Source organism: Puntigrus tetrazona, chromosome 9, assembly GCF_018831695.1.
Source record: "Puntigrus tetrazona isolate hp1 chromosome 9, ASM1883169v1, whole genome shotgun sequence".
Taxonomy (NCBI): domain Eukaryota; kingdom Metazoa; phylum Chordata; class Actinopteri; order Cypriniformes; family Cyprinidae; genus Puntigrus; species Puntigrus tetrazona.
In genome coordinates, this window is record NC_056707.1 from 22,341,309 (window position 1) to 22,363,601 (window position 22,293).

At 36.6% G+C, this 22,293-nt stretch overlaps 1 protein-coding gene across 1 annotated transcript in view; it reads right to left on the reverse strand.

Moving 5' to 3' along the window:
• Positions 1–99: 99 nt before the first annotated feature.
• Positions 100–22,293, reverse strand: part of LOC122352034 (calcium/calmodulin-dependent 3',5'-cyclic nucleotide phosphodiesterase 1A-like) — a 57,246-nt gene continuing 35,052 nt past the window's right edge. Inside the window, 15 exon segments of the mRNA XM_043249520.1 lie at positions 100–778; positions 1,993–2,180; positions 2,267–2,381; positions 3,719–3,800; positions 6,433–6,518; positions 6,521–6,552; positions 8,139–8,240; positions 8,318–8,443; positions 11,184–11,284; positions 11,484–11,624; position 12,993; positions 13,575–13,690; positions 13,795–13,861; positions 16,062–16,244; positions 21,389–21,502. Of these exon segments, the coding sequence (XP_043105455.1) occupies positions 510–778; positions 1,993–2,180; positions 2,267–2,381; positions 3,719–3,800; positions 6,433–6,518; positions 6,521–6,552; positions 8,139–8,240; positions 8,318–8,443; positions 11,184–11,284; positions 11,484–11,624; position 12,993; positions 13,575–13,690; positions 13,795–13,861; positions 16,062–16,244; positions 21,389–21,502 (1,723 nt within the window). The 3' untranslated portion in view covers positions 100–509.

The following is a 22,293-nucleotide window of genomic DNA, read 5'->3' on the forward strand; positions in this document are numbered from 1 at the left end:
ATTAAATGATCTATGCTAAGCTACGGCTAAAATTGCTATCGCCAGACTGAATGGATTCAAAAACTGTGAAATTCGACTGTTTTACTTCAGGAGAGTTGGAAAATGAGCCTATTTTTTTTAAAAAAGTGTCACGTTTCTTTAATCTTTAATAAATAATGACAGTCTACAAACAAAACCAAAAAAGAGAGAGAAAAGAAAAACGTAAATCGTAATAGAACCAACATGAATAAAGCCCGGGAAGCGAATAGGTAGCGTTGCGTTTCAGGGGCTCGCTAAATCCTCCTCAAGGGGACGATAGAGGTCTATCTCCGGCAATAACACAGTCGCAATGACAACACCGCACACTACCGTCTCTACGACGCGCTGCGTGGACGTTCGGCGCATCCGTCCGCACAATTAGCCCTCCGAGCCCGAGAGTATAATAGCATTACAATACAATGAGGACAATGCTATGTACATCGTCCTGTTTGTGATTAAAAACATTCAGGCTTGGCTGCGTCTGTGTGACGTTAGGCGCTTTTGCCATTCCAAGGCAGAGTTTCTGAGCTGTGCTCCTCTGGGGAGCCTTCGCCGGGCCCCTCCGTCGGGGACTGGGAGCTCTGGTCCAGAGAGTCCTGGGAAGAGTGAGTGGAGTCCGTATTGTTGAGTTCGTTCAGGGACTTGGACTCTGAGTCGTGACTCCCTCTGGCTGGACTGCTGCGGGACAGTGTGACTTGTGTGTTCCTCATGGGCTCCTCTTCCAGGTCTGACATTCTCTCGTGTTGTTTGTTGGCCAACTCTGGGAAGAGACAGGAAGTGAGATCAGCTGTAGATTGCGGACTGTATCTTATGAAACACTTACGGGTCACAACTGATGGGTCAATTAAAATTGAGTAAAAATGATATAGAAAACATTTTTACTTACAAATTTCTAGTAAATTAAAAAAATAGTAAATGAGTAATGCTGAAATGAACAGGAAATTTTAAAACATAAAGACTTAAACTATATGTACATATAAATGTAAAAGTGTAACAACAAGGGTTAATGTCTGTGAATTTTTTTTTATTTTGAAGGAATGTAACAGAGATGTTAAGTTGAAGAGAATTTGTGGCATATTGTTTATTAGAGCTGCAAAACAATTAACCAAGATTAATTACATTTAAAATTAAAAATAATATGTACATACTACATGTGTGTGTACTGTGTATATTTATTATGTAAATATAACATATTTTTAAACACATGAACATATTTAAAAAAAGTAAATATATTTGTACTTGTATGTATAATTTCTATTAAATATGAATATAAATATTTTATATATAAATCTAACATATTTTTACTTAATATATGCATATATAACTGTGTGTGTGTATACATATATATGTAATAGATATACACATTACACAATGTAGTATGTAAAGATTTTTTTATTTTGAATGTAATTATTCTTGGTTTATGTTTTGCAGCTCTAATAAGCAATATGCCACAAAATCTTCAACTTAACATCTCTGTTAAGTTGTTTCTTCATTTTTGAAAACTATAAACTAAAAACAAAAGTATTGTTTTTATCACTGTTTTCAGAACAATGTGTATTTAATATTTAATTATAATATAAAAATTTAATGAAATAAAATATAAATGTTATTTTTTTATTTTAATAATATCTTACCATTTTATTTAAATGTAAACATATTTTGAGAAATTATATTTAAAATGCTAAATTATATTTTACGTATTAAGTATTTATTTTATGTATGCAATTTCTTTCTATACTTTCAGTTTTATATGTATACGCTTGTTATGCATTCATTTATACATATATATTTTTCTTTTCCAAAGTAAAAGTTGTTTTGTTGCTGCACCACCACGCAAATGTTTAGAGATACTAAAACGCTAATTAAAATGTCTAATCTAAAGCCTTAACATATGCACATCTGAAACATTTTTTTATGTTCACGTATTTATTTGCTTGTAATGAACGAGAGTCAGAAACGCAAACAGATGCAGACCTTGCACAGACAGCTCTTTCCAGCGCTCCTTGTTGTTCTGGATGATCTCAGAGAGCAGGTGTCGGACTCGTTTTAGGTCGATGCCGCACAGTGAGTAATCTGTAGTGCCCCCCTGCTCGTCATTCGAACCCCGACCGCTGTGTCTCTGCACTGACTCCACCACCGCAGCCGAGCCCCGACCTGTCAAACTGCACCGCGACGGCAGATTACACGCAGATTACCAATCTCTCCACCAAACACCTTCACCATGATGAACACGTGGCCGTCACCTCACCTTGACCTGCGCACACCCCCAGATTTGACAGCTTCCTCTATGAGAGGACTAATGATCTTCTCTGTCGTGTCGACCAGAACAGAGAACGTAGGCTCCACGATGAAATCGATGAACCCTTTCAAGGAAAAAAAAAAGATTTGTTTAGAAACCTGTTTATTTAACCAGCTAGAAACTCATTAGCGATAATGGCTTTTGATCCAATCTAGACGCCTTTAGTTATTGTGTCATTAAATCAAAACACATTTATTTTATGAGGGCCATTAAATAATACAAGAGAGCATGTAACTGCCTCAGCAGCCTCTTGATGGCAGAAAAGAGCTGAGCATGACGGTACTAAACGTTTTCAACAGAATAATAACACTGTTCTTATACAGTACTAGTCTCTCATACTATAATATATCTACAGTATTATAATATATATAGTGTGTACAAATATGCAAATTCTGCATAGAATACATTGATGTGCATGAGCAGCCTCAAGTGAAACAAACTCAGAATGCAAATGGATCCTGGTTAAGTTCATGTGCAACTTTGCACGGTTATCAATTTTTATGACAGGTTCCCTCACTCTCTAAATGAAAAATCTCTATTTTATTCTATTCTGTTACACACACACACACACACACACACACACACACACACACACACACACACAGATTTCTAACTTTATATAACAATAATATATTATTTTATATATAATCAATATCTAACTTTTATTTGTTTTTCTAAAATAGTTTTTTTATTGTTTTTATTCTGAAAATAAATAAATCAATAAATGTATGAATACAATTACTAAATAAAATTGATCTAAACTTAATATATAAAAGCACAGGAAAAATAAAAAATGTATGTTATATATTTTACAAAGATAAAAAAAACTGTATCAGTCGCTCCAAACATACTGACTCATGCTGATCTAAAAAAAAAACCCTAATACCCATTTATGAAAATGTATACAATGTTGAACCAAAATATTTATTTCTAAAGGTAGTTTTTGTAATGTCTATTCAATGCTTTTTCTCAACTGAAGCAATAATTACCCCTACATAAAATTTTGTCATATCTCAGCTAAAATTGTGATCTATTTGATCGATTAATCAATACAATTAAATTTTAAAAAAGCCCCGTTCTGAATAAACACTGAAGTTTTGTTAAAACAGTATCTGAAGGTGTTAATCTATTGTTTTAGTATTAAGATTAACACCTAACATTTGGTGGTCCAATTAAACAATGACTCAAAATAACAATGTTTATTTGTCAGCCTTGAAAATGGAAGGTCAAGCTGAGCATAAGGCATTATGGAATACATTATTCGACCGTCTGTCTATTTCACGCAAACACAAATACTACACAGTCATAGTAGAGGTAGTATGTGAGCATTGCTGTTCCAAACACGGCCTCGGTGTGTGTGCGTGCGTGTGTGTGTGTGTGTGTGTGTGTGCACTACTGTACCTATCTGAGACTGGGCAATCATGGTAGCTTTCCGGTCACACAGTGGAGAGAATGGCAGCCCTAGTTCTGCCTCCTTGTCACCCTGCAGAGACAATAAAAGAAGCAGAAAGAATTACTCACTCACCCCGATTCAGAGTCCTGTGAATAGTGTAATAAAACTTTCCTCTTGCGTCTTTGTGCTTGAGAAGCAAAGCAGACAGAGACATCATGTACCCGTGATTTCTGAGCCAATGGGATTCTGAGAGCAACTTCCAAAACAAACTCAGAATGCAAATGGATCCTGGTTAAGTTCATGTGCAACTTTGCACGTTTATCAATTTTTACTCTCTAAATGACAGGTTCCCTCACTCTCTAAATGAAAAATCTCCTATTCTATTCTATTCTATTACGCACACACACACACACAATACAATGCAATTCTTATGTGCATCAACTCTTACATATGGTTATTTAACTGAAACTAGAATAATTAAAACATTTATTTAAAAAAAAACGACCCCCAAACTTCATCATCCTGCTGAGGATCGCTCTCTCGAGGGTTATATGAAGGACTTCCTCGCCCTCGCGAACAACTCGCGCCACCCGGACAGCTTCCTCTGCTCACTGTACTTCCGAGGACTCGACAACTCCACATGAGTGAAGTTGTCCGGGGACGGCCCTCGAGAGAGCATCGCCACATACATCGTGCTGGTGTCCTGCAATTCGCTTATGACTGTTGCGCTGGAGGACAACGACACCAGCCCCACTCCAGATCCAGAACCCAGCCCATCATCTCCCCGCGTTGCGGAGCCCAAGCCTGTGCCCACCGATGGCGCAGTCGCGGAGTCAGGCAGGACCACAGAACCATCGCTGAGGAGAGCGACAGAGCTGTGGAGCGCCACCGGACCCGAGCCGACTGCGACAGACCAGGTGCGTGAGCCGGCAACAGAGTTCGCCACGGTGGAGACAGTTGACTGCAACGAGAGCGCGGAGTGGAGCTCCGCCCACTGCACATCGGCTGAGGATGAGTTGATCATCCACCTGGGGCTGCTGGATCTACAAGAGGAGCTGGACGATGTCGACCTGGACTTAGACTGGGCACCTCCCCTGTATCCAGAGTTCCTGTTCCCATTCAGCTATCCCGTTAGCCCGCTAGCTCCGCCCAGCCATCCTGTTAACCCGCTGGTTCCGCCCAGCCATCCTGAATGCCTGCCTCAAGGGCGCACTCTAGAGACTGTTCCCCGTGCGCTCCGTCCAGTTCCAGTGCCTGCGCCTGTCGCTCCGTCCAGTTCCAGTGCCCGCGCTCCTTCCAGTTCCAGTGCCCGCGCTCCGTCCAGTTTCAGTGCCCGCGCCCCGTGTGCTCCGTCCAGTTTCAGTGCCTGCGCCACGAGCGCTCCGTCCAGTTCCAGTGCCCGCACCACGTGTGCTCCCCAGTGCCCGTGCAGCCAGCGCGCCGCCAATGGATCCCACCCTGGCCACACGCCGTCAATGGATCCCAGCAGCCCCTCAGCTCATCCTCAGCTCACCATCTGGAGCTCACCACGGGTCTGCCGGTCTCCATCGCCGTTGTGGGTGGAGGAGAATCCCTGGCCTAACCGTCCCGCCTCCGAGTCCCGGACTCAACATCGGCTCGTAGGCCCGTTGGCTCCCCCTAGGCTCCTAGCTCCCTCCTCTCCACCATGGTCCGTCAGTCCACCAGCTCTACCAGGCTCCATCGTCCCTCCGACTCCACCTTGGTCAGTCGTCGACCATCCGTCGCCTCAGGATTCCTCTCCTCCAGCTTCGCCTCGTCCCTCCATCCCTCTGGCTCTGTCAGGCTCCTCCTTCCCTCCGGCTCCACCTCAGTCCTCTGTCGCTCTGGCTCCGCCTCGCCCTTCCAGTCCCCCGTCTCTGCATCGGCCGCTGAAGCCTGCGGCGTCGCCTTGGTCCTCCAGCGCCTCGGCATCACCCTGGCTCTTCGGCTCTCCACCTCAGTCTCCTCCGCCGCCGGCAGTCTGCCCCATGGAGTCAATGGCCACTCCTCCATGGCTCCTCCCTCCCTCCATGGCTGGGCTCTGGATCTCCTCCTGCTCCGGACTCCTCCTGTCTCCTCCCTCCGTCTGCACCTCCCTGGACCCTTGGGGGGGCCGTCCTCCACCAGAATCTCCTCCCAAGATCCGGTATCCCCCAATTCTAAGTTTTGATTTTACTTTAGGTGCGAGGACACACCTTCCGCGTGGGGTGAGTAATGTCACGTCTCTGGACTCTTTTGTTATTGTTTGTGTCGTGCCACGTGCTCTCTGTGCCCTACCTTCCCTTCATGTTAATTGTATTATTGTCTTCAGCCGTGTCTTGTTAATTACCTTGTGTATTTAAGTCCTGTGTGTTTGTATTCCATTTGTCCGAACGTCAATGTCCATACGATGTCCTTACATGGTTTTTGTTCTGCCTGTCTGTATTTATTATTATTTTGCCCATTTTGGATTAAATCTGTTTAAGTTTATTTCACTTCTCGAGTGCTCTCTCCGCGAAACCACGACCGTGACAATTATGTAAACAAAAACTTTTATTTCGGATGTGATTAATCGTTTGACAGCACTATTTAAAATATATTTTTTTAAATTATCTTAATGGTAGTAAAATAACACAGCTCTTGGATGGACTCCAGTTTTCCCTATGATAATGTTTGCATCTCTTAAGTGTGTGTCTCTGGGAGATCTGTTTGTTATGAGAGATAAATATTATGAAGAGTGTACCTGTCTGAAGAACTCCTCCATGAGCGCTTGTGTCCAGCGGTAGTGCAGTTTCCAGCCCTTAGCGGGATGGCTGATATCAGCCGCAGCAGCATCAGGGACAGCGCTTTAGCCTTGTCTATTCTGATTGACAAATTCATCAGAGCTTCATCAGTCACATGCAAACACTTCATCACAAACACTAGCTGTAAAAGCCACTGGAGTGCATGTAAACAAATTAGGAATTCATAAATTACACACACACACACTTGCAAACAAAGGACAAGAGGGATTGTGTATAAATGGCACCATCAGCCTCTGTCTGTCTTTCTCTGTTTAATATTTGTAATTAACAACTGTATTAACAGCTATGTTTTGGCTAAAATACCGCCTACATTACTTTGTTTATTATAAGATGTATATTATTTATATTATTAAGATTTATACTGCTAAGTCAGTTAGGAAAAAGACTACACTAAAGGAATAAATAAAAACATTAATATTACTACTGCCAAATGTGTTTTAAGCACAATATATACTTGAATCTACTATATGGTCAAAATGCTCAAACTTATAGTTTATAATGTATATTAAGATACTTTAAGTTTCATGAGTACAAAATCAGTAAATTAGAATAATTCACAGGATTTAATTCACAGCATTTTAAAATGTATATATAAAATAAAAATATAAAATAAAATATATAAAAATTAAAAGTGTAATATTATTTTACAATATTGTAGTCTTAATTCTATTTTTATAGTATGCAGCGCATACAGTATAATTGTCCAACTACAAATTTTTGTTTTATATAGTAGTGTATATTCAGTTTTGAGTTTATTATCTAGTCACTTAGCATATAATTTGTCCTCCTTGGCATTGACAAAAAAGCCTAAGTAAAGAGTAAACAAGCAGACATAAAATCATTTTTAAATAAACTTGAAACGTCAAGTGAAATTTAAGATATCAAGAGTCTTAAAATAAATTACTCCACTTAAAGTCCTGTTAAAAATAATTTCTGCCAACAGAGCAAAGGATTTCTTCCATCAGAAAGACGCATCTGAAGTAGAAGAAAAAAAAGAAAAAGAGAGAAAATAAATGTAGATCTGAAATGTTTTTTTTTTCCTGGGAAAACTGGGAAAATAGACCCTGGAGTTTTAGTAGTTTTTGTTAATAATCTTATGAGCCTAGTTAATGTCCTGTGTCGACTGATTCTGTTTGGAGCTTAATGGATGCGAAAACAAAACAAATACTATAATTCATAAATTAACGAAGAGAAAAGTCTCTAGCCTTAAAGCATTTATTTCATCACACAGCATATATGTCATACAGTACCACCCTAACCGGTCAAAAACCACTTTCATTTTCTTGTAATATGAATTCATTTTTACCTCAATTGCTCAACGACACCCAAACGGTTCATTTTTCGAAACCCCACCTTTGCATGATGCTAATCTGCGGTGATTGGTCAATTTCACTTAAAAGCAGCGTTTGTGAGCTCACTGCTGCTTACTTTGTGTACAGTGTTACCGGGGAAACTGCTGTTTCATTCAGACCAACGCGAAAACTCCAAACAAGAGGAAGGGCAATATGCTTGACATCAACATGAAGCGTCTTGGGTTTCAAATGACTCGTTTCAATGATTCAGAGTCAGAGCTCAGTCACGCATTTTCTCATTTTTAAAAACCCATAATACGGCCTCGCGTTTACACCACAGGCGCACCACTCACCCCTCGGGCTGCTGCAGAGTGTTCCTCATCGTCTTGATCTGCTGGAAATGGCAGGACATATCTGTGCTCATGACCATCTCGATCACCAGCGTACGCAGCTCTCTGTGAAAACACGACACAGCACAACTCAAAACACAGCCACTTTCCCAGAACAGATCCTCCATTCCTCCCCAGGGTACCTCCAGTCATCCTTGGAGAGGTTGACCAGGATGTTCATCTCATCTTCCTGCATGAGTCTGTAGGCTGCGCTCACGTGGTGGTTTTCCAGAACCGAGCGATCGTTGTAGAGGATGGCTACTTCCGATCTGTGCAGGATCGAGGAAAGAAGAGTCAAAAATATCCTACATTTTTTGAAATAACTTTGTTAGTTCACTTAAAAATGAAACATTTCATCATCATCATTTAGCTAGACTTCACGTCATTTGAAGTCTTTCTTTCTTTCTTTCTTTTGTGGAACACAAAAGATGTTTTTTATGAAAACGTATTGTCACCAGGGGCTGTCAGTCTTCAAAAAGAACCATAAAAACAAGATGAAAGTAGATCATATGACTCATACAGTACCTTTCAAGTGTTCTGAAGTTTTGTAAAAAGAAATTATGAAAATTTCAGTCATTTTGGCTAATAATACTGCCCTCGGTTGTTCGAACCTGTCAGTTTGTTGCCAGTCATGTGACGCAGAAGAACTAATTTGGCATCATTGATGTCAAACTTACATCATGAATCTAAAAGTGCTATATTTAAACTTAACACAAGAATTGTGATTTCAGTTGCACTTGTATATATTCAGAATTTTATATACCTTTGGTTTGGGATTTATCATTTAACGTCAGTGACATATTTTATTGGACCGGTTTAAATATAGAAATATAGACATTTTTTTGGTACGAAAAAGAGCAGCTTGGACATGCGTCAGATTTTCTCCTTCCCATGCAAGAATCGAAGACGTTATAAACATTTTATTTACTCTGCTTCATTAAAAAGTGCTAATATAAGTGAAGTAAAGTACCTGCTGTATATTGTATGCTGTTTTAAAAAGAAGACTCTTTTGCTCACCAATGCTGCATTTATTAGATATTATAAAAAAACAGTAAAATAACGCATTTGAATTATTATAATATATATATATATATATATATATATATATATATATATATATAAAATAATGTTTATAATATTTATTATATAATATATATATATATATATATATATATATATATATATATATATATATATATATATATATATATATATACATACATATTGTCACATCTTTGGATCTTTTGTTGTTGTTTTTGTCTTGTGTCATGTGCTCTGTGTGCCCTACCTTCCCTTCCTATTAATTATATTATTGTCTTCACCTGTTTCTTGTTAATTTAGTCAATTACCTTGTGTATTTAAGTCCTGTGTTTTGTGTTCAGTTTGTCTGATCATCGAGCTCCATACGTGGTTTATGTTCTGTCTGCCTGCATATATTTATTTTGCCTGTTTAGAGGATTAAATCTGTTTAAGTTTAATTTACTTAAACCACTACCGTGACACACACACACACACATATATATATATATATATATATATATATATATATATATATATATATATATATATATATATATATATATAAAATTGCAGTCTTCAATGTCACATGATTCTGCAGATATTTTTTCTATTATATATGTTGAAAATTTGTGGTGCCTAAAATATATGTTTGATCAATAGAAAATTAAATTTAAAAATACACAAAAACACATAGTTTGTCATTAATTTGACACAAAAACATATTAAAACCCAAACAAGCAAACGTATTTCTTGAAAATAAGAGGGCTTTTTCTGAACCCAAATTCTGGAGATCTTCACACGTGTATTTCTAAGAAAACCCCATTTTATTCAGTGAGACACACAGCTATTACGCAGAATTAATTTTTTATTCTCTTGAGGAGTAAATCTGAGGTGGAACATCAGCAGTAATCAGAGATATCAAGAGTAATGGCTCCATTTTTCCCCATCACTGACGATGGAGCGCTCCTCCAAAACCCCTGCATGCTGCAGTGCCATCCGTTTCTAATGCTGTGATCTACTTTTCAGAACAATGACGTCTGCCATGGGCTGTCACACAAAATAAGACCTGTACTCAAGGATCCTTTGGCGTGTATTAATGCAAAAAAGATGTTCTGCCTGACGTGAATTAACACAAAGCAACAACAACATGAGCGGAGATTCTGACGTAGATCCTGCCACTGAAGATTAATTGAACACATGATCAGTCCTACTCTGAGCTCCGCAATAACCCACCAGAAGCAAGATAAACTGTGTTAGAATGTGATCAGTGTTATATCTCTGTCTAGTACATACACATACACTATCTCTGTGGCTTTTACACTAGGCTCCAGTCCAAAACCTAGTAAGCTGCCTACGTAGGCAGCATTTTAATGCATCATAGATACGCTCTGGATGCAAACACTGTTCCAAATGCTAGGTAGCATCATTATAATTTTAGAAAAACTCGATATGGCCAAATTTAAAAGCCTCAGTCCAATTTAAGGCAATAATGCAAATGCACTGCGACAAGCTACCTTTAAAAAAAATCATTTAAGGCCTAAGAAATGCTTATTAAAATAATTTATAATAATACAAATTGTATAAATATTTTACAAATATTAATTCATGCCATAAGGCTTCATTTTAAATAAAATAATTTATAATAATTTGAAGATTTATTAATAATAGAAAATATTTTCAAAGAAAAAAATGTTCATGTAATTGAAATTAAAATATATAATCATTACCTGAATCACAATATGATTTAATTTACAACAAGAAACAAGTATTTAACTTAAATACTAAATATTAATTAGCTTGCTTATGTCTAGATTTCATAGAATTTCCTGCAGATGCAGGTCTGATGTTATTGTGTCTTTGAAAGCCAGTGTAAAGCTATTTTTCATAGCAGGTACCTTCGTGACCTGAAGGTGAGGAAATTTTGGATAAATGAAAATTTTAAGGTAGCTTATTTGAAACCGCTGGCTGTTTCTTATGGTCACCACACACCTGGTCTGGATGTGGAAGTTATTGGTGGTTCCAGTGTGTTCAAAGTCGTGGATAGCAGCGGCAAACACCATGGCCAATATTTCCAGTTCAGTGAGCCAGTGCTGTGAGAGAGCAAACCAGTCAGTCATTACCCAAATAACCATCATTACCGTGATTCAACATCATCGAAATGAATTTCAACAGCTGCGCGTATTAACCTGTGAGTTAAGACCTCAAGCGCTCAGCTCATATTGACTACAAACAGATGTCATATTTGTGGGTGCGAGACATGCATGCACAATTCACTGAGCGCTCACTCACCATAATGCCAGTGTGTAGCATCAGATAGTGTGCTGTCTGCGTGACATCGGCAGCGTGGATCAGATTGTGATAAGGGTTTCTGTGCTTGCTGTAGCCGATTTCCAGAGCTTCCACAAATGACACCAAGGAGGACACTGGTATCTGCACAGAGAAAAAAAATAAAACATAGCATAACTGTTTTAACTACACTACTATTCAAAAGTTTGGGGTCGGTCAGAATTTAAATAATTTATAAAAAAAAATTAAATATTTTTTTTATTTTTTAAATTATTATTATTTTTTTAAATGCTGCAGAAATGAAAATTTATTTTAGTTATTTATCTTAATTTAACATAATTGTGCCTTTTATATCTAATAATTTCAATCTTATATCTCACATCTTTAAGGTAAAATAACTTTATTTTATTTATAAATTAAATAAAAGAAAATTGGATTAGATTTGTTTAAAACTTTCTCTCACAATTACTTTTTGAGGCAAAAACAATATTGTCTATTTTTTTCTGTCAGTGATTTGTGAGTCTTTTTGCCCTCTATGTTCCTTCATAATTACAGTAAATGCAGACTGCAAACTCCTAAATCTTTTATTTTATCTTTATCTAAACATCTGTAGACTTTCAATGAGATTAATAGAACACCGTACTAAAATATACCTACACTGTTGTTATTGTTAACTCAAACTAAAAATCTTTTTCCATAATTAAAACTAAATAATATATAATATAAAAATATAAAAGCAGAAGCAGCATATAAGATGAAAATGATGCACTGAAAAGTAACTAAAAAAGTTTAAGGTAAAGTTCTAATAACACAAAAATAAAAATGAAAAATAAATGAAGACTAAATAGAAATGATAAAAATTAAATAAATAAAAATAAAAATAGAAAATAAAAATATCAACATCCATATAATTTTTTAAATGATTTTTAATGGAACTCATTCCTGATTTTCAACCCAACTAGAGACACAGAATGGGCTTGCAGGCTTAAATCCAGCCACAGCAGATTAATGGAGCATGTCACAGGCAGCCAAAGTGTAAAAGAGCGTTTCCAGGAGAGTTATATCCATGTGTAATCATACGAAGAGAAGGGACTCCATACATGACCATCTAAACCCAAACACAGGCCACATGTGTTGCTTGCATTTACAATGTAATCATGAGGCTCCGTGCGTGTGAGTTTACAGTCTGTCGTCACTGTGCTGGAGAAAAGGGTAAGAGGTGATGAGAGCCGACACAATGGTGAAAAACAAAGAAAGAGCGCAGATGGAAAATGTCAGATGACTCGTATCAGATGTATATCACATATAAATCTCTGTTGCAGGGAAAAAAACATGCATGCTTTGGAGACAGCATCGGCTTTGGGTAAAACTTTGGCTAAGAAAAAAGTGTGATACCAAAAGGATGAAATCATAATGTATTATAAAAACAGTTTACATAACAACTCACTTTCAAACCTGTATGAGTTTCTTTCTTCCATTGAATGCAAACAGATTATTTGATGAGCTTGTTACTCTTTTCCATGCAGTCAGAAAGAATGTAGATCGAAGCTTTTAAGATTAAAAAATCATGCAAAACAACTGCAAAGCATATTATAAAACTAGCTCATTTAACTTATCCATTGTATTTTAGAATCTTTTGATGAAAAATGATTTTTTTTGTCAGTAATGACACATTATTTGAGTCTAATCTTAATTGAACATTGAATCTGGTTTCTGAGACTGAATCACTAAATCAGACTGAATCAGTTATAGAGTACTCCTTAATTAAATGAATCTGAACTGATTCATTGATTAGAATGAACTGAATTACTAATAAAAATTAAATGCAGTAAATACAGTAATATTTTTGCAAAGATTTTTTGCGTACTTTTGAAGCTTGAACACTTCAGTCCTTACTTTTCGTAACTGCATAAAAAAGGATGCAAATACAAATATAGTTTCGAAAGGACATAAGGGTAAGTAAATGACAGATTTAATTTTATTCAGTGGCAGCACGGCAGTTTCCCTAAGGGTGTATGAGTCAGTATCCCAGGTAAGCAATGCATTTAATATCGCAGTCTTGGATGTGTGTCTGCTTTTCACAGTTTCTCGTACCTGAAGCGGCTGATCAGGTCATATCTGGTGAGAAGTTCATACACCAGGAACTTCAGAGCGTGTTCACTACTCGCCTCTTGAAGCGTGAAGACGTCAAATGACCATTTATCAACATCCTGAAAAAGAGCAAGACTCCTATGAATTCATGGCAGATACAGTATAAAAGTTTAAGGAAACGGACTAAAGCCATGTTATAGTCTAGCGTAAAGATAATCTGTACCTTTAGAGCAGTAATCACAGATGGTGGATAGGTCAACCCTGCCATGTTGGATGTTCTTCTGTACATTCTGCAAACACACACAAACCATCATAAGCCTTTTTCTATGACTATGGCCATTTCTGTGAACAAATCACAATGTAATGTTACATTTACAGATTCGCATGGATCCATAATTAATTGCATTTAATTAATTGGTATTGAATATTTTTTGGAAGTATTACTGCATACTCTATCTACAACTGTTTTAAAAAGCTCTTTCTTTTATGCATGCGAATTATCCGTCACATCATGTATGGCTAATGATTAAAGTGGTTGGAAACTTCTGACTTTAATGTAAAATATAACATTTCTTGTACATTTATACAAACTTTAACCTAAATTCTTCGTGTGAAAGAAGAGGTTTAAACTACTTATATAAATTATGTTCATCGGATCAAAACTATGATTTTATATTATAAAAAAAGTTTTTAAGTGAATCTCAGAGAAGCCTTTAAGCTGACACTGTAAGTGACATTATACAAGCTCATTCAATTGTTAATCACAGTCAGAAGGGTTTTATTAAAGTCTGTAGTAATAATGGAGCTTCACTGAAGTGTTTAAGAGACGAGGACGGAGGAGAGGATATTACATACAGGGATCAAACTGCAGAAACAACACTGGACTTTTTGGATTTTGACAGCGGCGATAAATTCAGTTTTGATACATCTACATGTGGTTGACTGAACCTTCACAGAACTTTATTCCCTTGCACGAGAACATTCAAGTTGGAATCAAGGCAAAAAAATATGCAGGGCATAACACTAAAATTTTCCTTTTTTAATAAGTCTGGAAAAGCACTTAAAACCTTAAAACGTCATGCTATTTCTCACAGTCCAGAGTCCAAAATAATAGTACATCATGATCAAATTCGGTTCCAGCGTACTTGTTAACTTGGCTCTGGCTAATAAATCATAATAATGGAAAATGAACAGGATCACACAGAACATTTTTTTCTAAATATGAAGAGCAAAATAAATAAATAAGCTCACTGTGTGAGTTTTAAATTCAACAGTTATCACCTGGACATCATCTAATGCTAGTCTTTTGTAATATCTCTGTATTTTTTTGTAATATCTCTATATATCTCTTTTTTATTTTACTATAACAGTTCCTTGATGACATCATACTCCAAGTGACATCATTCTAGCAGGCAACTAAAACATTCCAACTTTAATTATACATATAATTATATAATTATCTTTAACACTTACATTTAATCTATTTAATCTATTTCTGAATTTCTGAGCTTGTTGTAAGACTAATATATATATATATATATATATATATATATATATATATATATATATATATATAATTTTTTTCTTATATTTTTTTTTTTTAATCTTTTTTTTTCTCCTATCTATTATTAAGAGAGCCCTAACATGCGTTCAATATCACACAGCACCCGATGATCATTGCTTCAAGCTCAACAGGTGTCTATGACATTCTGAATGAGTTTCCATGGAAATGAGGAGCTCTGCCCATGTAAGAGGGAGCGGCTCGCGCACATTACTCAGACATGAGAGTGCATGCCACAGAGAGGACGGCTGCGATGCAAATGGAGTGGATCGAGACATTCATTTTCAGTTACTGGAAAAGATTATGCAGAACAAGCCCTTAAGAGAGTCTTACGTGTCAGTAATCTTGGTAGACATTTTCCCAGTTAGCAGGAAAAAAACAGGCAGGTCTGTGAAATGGGATTGTCTGTATGATTTAAACTCACTTAGGGGGCACATATAAAACGGTCAAACAGTGAGCAGCCTACCTAGGCCACTTCCTTTAAAGGACACACCTTGGTCAAGATGGAACTAGTTTAGAATGCTCTACATTATTTTTAAATTTAATGTTAGCATGTTTTTATTTAAAAGTCCAATTCTGGCTATTAACAAACCATTAACTATACACTTTGCTGCTTATTGATTATTTAGGTTTTGGTAGGATTAGGGATGTAGAATATCGTCATGCAGAATATGTGCTATATATATACTAATAAACATTGGACTGATACTTTTCAGTACTGAAAAGTTATTTTGAAGAATGTTGATAAGCAAGATGTTTTTTTTTTTTTTTTTGTAAAAATTAAAAATGTCTGGTTATCGGCATTTTTCAAACAATATCAGAATAACATGAGGGTGATTAAACAACGGTAGAATATTAATATTAATGAGTTTAATTTCTGATCATGGCGAACACACTAACTCTTAGATAACGACGAGCAGAATAGATACCGTTCAACAAAGATCCCAGCCTGAACGGCGTGAACGATGCTGCGGAACCGGGGCTTTTCTTCCGGCCGTCTGCGCACCACTCCCATCTTCCTGGTGAAGGTGGAGGCCAGCCAATCTCGCACCTCCATGGGCACAGAGTCTGCCTGGATATCACTGAGCTCATCCTCTGTGTCCAGAAGCCGCCTGGAGAACAACAAAGATTTTCAGAGAGGATATTACTACAAAGAGCCTACGGTAGCTGCTGTGAAGAGTCTACAGCATGACCTTTACCAAGATAAATATTGTATGTTATTAAGCGAGGCAAAGGAGTGCAAGCGGTAGCAATTGGTAGCAGTTTTGATGAACTGATTAAAAATATTGGTTACACTTTATATTAGGTGGCCTTAACTACTATGCACTTACATCAGAAATGAGTGAAATGTACTTATTGTGCTCATATTGTATTGCAAAACACTTTTGCTGCTATTGAGGTGGGATGAGTAAAGTTTTGGTGGTATGGGTTTAAAGATGGGTTAAAGGGATTGGTCAACAGTGTAATTAATAATAAATGTAATTACAGTAATTAATTACATATTAGGTATCTTTTAAAATATAAGTACAATGTAAAAACATGTATGTACGCAGTAACTGCATTGTACCAAATTATTAATTAAAATGTAAATACATAGTAGTCACTAATAAAGGATAGTAGCCACTTAATAAAAAGTGGGACCAAAATATTTTAGCACTATAAAATTTACCATTTTCTGCTTTCGAATATTAAGTTCTGAATATCGCAAATAATACAAAAAGTCAATAAAAACAGGAAAACATTAATAATCATCATGACATCTGTCAACACTGTTTTCAGCTTCGGTAATTGAAAACATACAGTCTGGTCGACCTATATCCGCATGTGGTCGACCTATATCGGTCAGCAGGGAATCTGTGCTCTAGTGACAGAAAACATCATTGGAAATCAGAAGTACAGGGCTGTAAAACCCATAGGAGGCTGCAGCCTACATTCAGATGTGCGTCGGTGGTGTTACAATCGCTGGAATGTGCAATAACTGATGTGTAAAGATTAAGAATATTGCATTTAGGCGTTATTTTTGGTTCTGTATGTGGATTGTAATAGGGTGAGTTTTACAAAACCTGTCAGGAATATGTCCTAGTCATATTTCACACCTAAGTAAAAAAAAAAAATCCTTATAGGAAATGCAGCCCATTTTCAAAAACAGAAACAAATAAACCCTTGAAATGGAAATGGTATTGTATTTAGTAAAATGTGTATGTGTTTGGTTGTGTGTGGTGAAAGAAAGAGATTCACTCTTTTATTTACACAGCAGTGAAGTGAAGTGAAAAATAAACATTAACATAGCCCTAATGTATGCTTTATTGGCTAAAATAATATGCCTGAAAATATTTTAATAATATTTTATTTATTAGAGATGAAAAAAAGTACTCTCATTCCTTTAATTTAATAATACAAAATATTAAAACAATAAATTAATAAAATAATTACATTATATTCTAAAACATTAATAAAGGATTATATAGTATTATAAAACATATACATTGTAAAGTAGTCAATTTTTCAAAATCCAAATAAATAATCCAAATAAATAATCCACTGATGTATGGTTTGATAGGACAATATTTGGCCAAGATATAACTATATGAATATCTGTAATCTGAGGGTAAAAAAATATCAATATTGAGAACATCACCTTTAAAGCTGTTCTTAGTAATGAATATTACTAATCAAAAATGAAGTTTTAAAAGTATTTATGATAGGAAATGTACAAAATATATGCAGGAACAGAATCTTTACTATATATTGTAATAATCTGTGGCATTAAAAAATATATATAATTTTAATCTATACAGTGTATATTTGGTTATTGTTATAAATATTCCCATGCTACTTATGTTTTGTGGTCCAGGGTCTCTCTCTCTCTCCCACACACAAAAATACATTTATTACAATAAGGAGAATTAAAAAACTCTAAAGTAAAAGATATAACAGCCCTAAAATATCCATTATTAACGCAATTGATCTTTTTATATTAATAATTATGTGTTGTAGTGGGCAAAATACTTTCATACAAAGCATTAGTATATGGTAAAATGTGATCTGTACATGTTTTTGTGACCAATAAAGCCAAATGCAGTTCCACAACTGTGTGATGTTCTGAACTGAAAGTGCTGTTTACGAGTATGTGCAGACAGAAAGCAAGAAAACGTCTCCACAGCCACTCGCTCATTTTCTCATAGTGCCGTGACTCATCCTGCCCTCGCTCTATCGGAGAGAAAGGCAGTATTCAACGCTGAAGTACCTTAAGCAACCAGCATAAGATTAAATAAATAAGCTTTTCCTGAGAAATGAATGCGGCAGAAAGAATAGTGACTGTTATTGCTCAGTCTTACGTAGGAAGCCCGAGCGGCGCAGGAAATGCGACATGTTATCATAACAAATATTCGCCGAGTTCCAGTAACAAGCTAAAATTGCTCAAAGCTGCTACCATGGAAATACATCCTGTGCCTGTCATTAGGAAAACGTAATTAGCCATAGCTGAGTCTGTCTAAACACAAGCCCATCAAACGAGAGGCTGTCAGGGCTCTAGTGGGACAACGCTAGCGCTCTGTACACGTCAGTCTGAAGCACAACCGAGAGACAGAGCTCTAGGTCTCGGTTAATTAGGATCGAGGGCCCATGGGATGCCTGGCTCTGCCGACTAACTGTGAGGCTGACTTCCACGGGGAGCGAGCTGAGCATGTATACTCTTCAGATGAATGTGAACCTGCTGGAAATAAAGATGAGAATGCTTGAACGACAAAAGCGTGGACTAGATAATCCTTCTGGGAGAGAACACTCATACCATTAATATGTTATACTTCCTTCCTATGGTCTCCATTAAAGTAAAAAGAGAACCAAGCAGCTACGTTTACTTAGAAGAAAACTAGATGCATCTTTAAAGAATTACAGCACATTTTACTCACCTCCAAACTATCCTTAATTATATGACTTTCTTCTTTCAGAAGAACACAGTCGGAGTTAAAAAAAAATGATCCTGGCTCTTCCAAGCTTGTTAATGCTTGGAATTTAAAGAGCTTCAAACTTACTTTCCACGAAGTAACCATTATTTTGAAGCTCTATAAATCGGATATATCCGGATATATGTAAAACTAATCTATACGACCTTTGGGGGATATCATATGTCCTCCAAAGCAGATAGATGGGTTTTTGTATAAAGAATTTGATTTAATTTTAGATAATATATATATATAATAATATACAATTTTCAAATTATAACCTAAATACCTTCCGTAAATGGTCGCGTGTGCCCCGAGAAAGCGCGTCATGGCCGACCTTTGACTTGGCAGAAGTCAGCCAAGCTTATGCACCTCTCTCTGGGATGCACACACGGAAGTCAGGTATTTGGGTTATTTAGGTTATAATTTGAACACTAAAAACATTTTTGTTACAATCCATCGATCTGCTTCAGAGAACATATGAAACCCCCCCAAAGGCGTATAGGTTAGTTTTACCTTACAGTACTTGCAGATATATCCGATTTACAGAGTTTCAAAGTAATGGTCACTATCCACCAGCATTACTAAACCTGGAAAAGCCAGGAAGAAAGTCGAACACACCTAGAATGGCTGGGTGAGGAAGAAATGTTGAAATATTGAAACATTAGTCAGAACTGACCCATGCTGTTCATCCAGTATTGTAGAATTTTACTCTGAGAATGCATTTGAATTTGAATAAAATTACAATTTAAAATATGCTGTTATATTAAGTGAAATCAGTAATATTGTGAAACATTATAACAATTAGATCCCTTGATTTGCTAAATCATGAACACAAATTAGAAATAGAGAGAATTAGTGAATTGCGCGCACAATTCAGCAAGCTGTGCAATTAGTTCAGGTTTCTTTAATGGATAGGAATTTCAGTACAGTATTTATTTGAGCAATGCAAAAGCTTTTGATCAATTCAACACATCTCTGATTAAAGCATTAATTAAAAAAATAAATAAATCCATCAACTGTTATAATGTTAACAACCTGCTGTGACATATAAGTCACTACAATATTTTCGTAACTTGCTTTATATAATTTTGTTCAAGAAAAGTATTAAATCCAGGTTAAGTGTAATCTAATAATAAGTTACTAAAACATTAGAATTGTTGCATATGCTGAAACATACCTATCCAGACAGACCACCATTTTGGAAATGTTGCCATGACAGCAAAATAATAATCACCAGTGTTTGTGACACCCAAGTTATCGTGGGTTGTCAGTCAAAAATCTTTACATTATAAAAATATTTATAACAACATGTCCTCCAACCAATACGTCTGTGTAGGCTGTTTACACAAATCCCTGAAATACAGCCCATCAAAGTCTATACTACAATTGTGCCGCCCCTACACTATTTCCAGTACTATTTTATCTGCTTCATAATTCGGCCTCGTGTAGCTCAGCCTGTAGCTCAGCATCACGTTCATGAGATGTGACAATGCACTTACACCACTGAAACCTGACAACGCCCAACGCTCATAATACATAAACAGGTTATGATTTAAGATTTTGTAACGGGTAGGTTTAGCTGTGGATTAGGTATGGTCATTTGTACAAATTTACACCCATCAAAATACTGTTTTAATTACAGTGGGATCGGTGATTAAAACAGGGTGTGATTCGTACGAACAAAAACGCGACGGACGCAACATGGCATTGTCATTATTTTTACACGCTAGAGGGCGCTTAACCTAAAATAGTAAATAATAAACATAGGTTGTATAAGTTACTTGCATAAACAACCTATACGGTCATTTTTTTTTGTGGGAGGACAGGCTGTTTTGCAAGTTGTATAAAATATATTAATAAAACAAAAATCATTGAAGTTTAAAAATCATGAAAATAATATTTTACACACAGTTTACATCAAGTGTTACTTGCTGGTACTTATTTCAGAGTGAAAATTGTTTCACAGACACCTTTCCTTTAAGCGTAGTGTTATAAATCGGCATGCTAGCAGCTAAACTGGTATGTGTATAATAGTAAGTGACACTTTACAAGGCCATTAAAACTCTGACCGCTTTTAAGCGCTTTCATCAATCACCGACAGACCTTATAACCATCACTTACATAGCTGAAAACAAGCATACACTGTACTGCACAGTACAGCCTTTTGATGTTATTTACAGCATACTCTGCAGTCACCTGCCACTCAAACGGCATTTATTGTATTAAGAACAAAAGAGTGTAACTTCTTTTCCACCGCTATAGTTGGCAACCTTACATGCGAGAGCGTTGAAAGCCAAGCGTTCACTTACCTAGTTTCGTCAATGTACACTGCTTCCAGAACCGACGCGGCATATTCGATGTTTTTCCTCAGATCTACGACGTTCACCTCCCCCTTATCCAGCTGCTTCACCAGACATCTCAATCTGCAGGAGAACAACAGTCGATGTTGAGGAAATTCAGGAAAATTCCACCTCTGATCCGACAGCTCTGATGCTATTCTTTGACATTCCACTGTCGGTTACGGAAATAGTTCACATTTTTACATCATTTATTCAACCGCATATCTGTATTATTTTATTTCATCTGTGAAACGCAAACAGAGATGTTGAAAGTCTGGCTCCGAACCCTAAAATCACCGTCTACTTTCATTAAAAAGAGCAGCTCGGAAAGGAAGTCATGTGGGTTCGGAATGACACGAGGTGTGTAATGATGATAAAATTCTCATTGTTGTGTGAAAAACCAACAACAAATACACACAAAGAGATATCTGTCCGTGACACAGGAGAACGCAATCTGTTTTATAAGACGAACGAAACGGATAAATGAGACAGGCACTGCCAATTCCACACCCACAGAAAAAACAATGAGCGTTAAACGTATAAAATAAAAGATTACAGTTCATCAGCGTCTTAATCATCAAATCTCATGAGCCAAAACGCTACGCTCAGTTAATCTCTCATGGCACTCACAATAAGACTTTTCTTTTAATAAGCGAAGCAAATATATTGGCAGAGTTAATGTGAGGTAACCCTTTAAATATGTAGGTTGAAAAAACTAAGTTAACATTTGACAGTAATGAATTCCATGTAATCCAATCACATGCTGCCTCCCATTCCTTGTTTTCCAGAACAACATCCTCTTATCGCTCCTGAAAAACGATAAGCGTAAAAATGATTTACACAGTGCAACGAGACGAACAAGAAGAACAAAAATA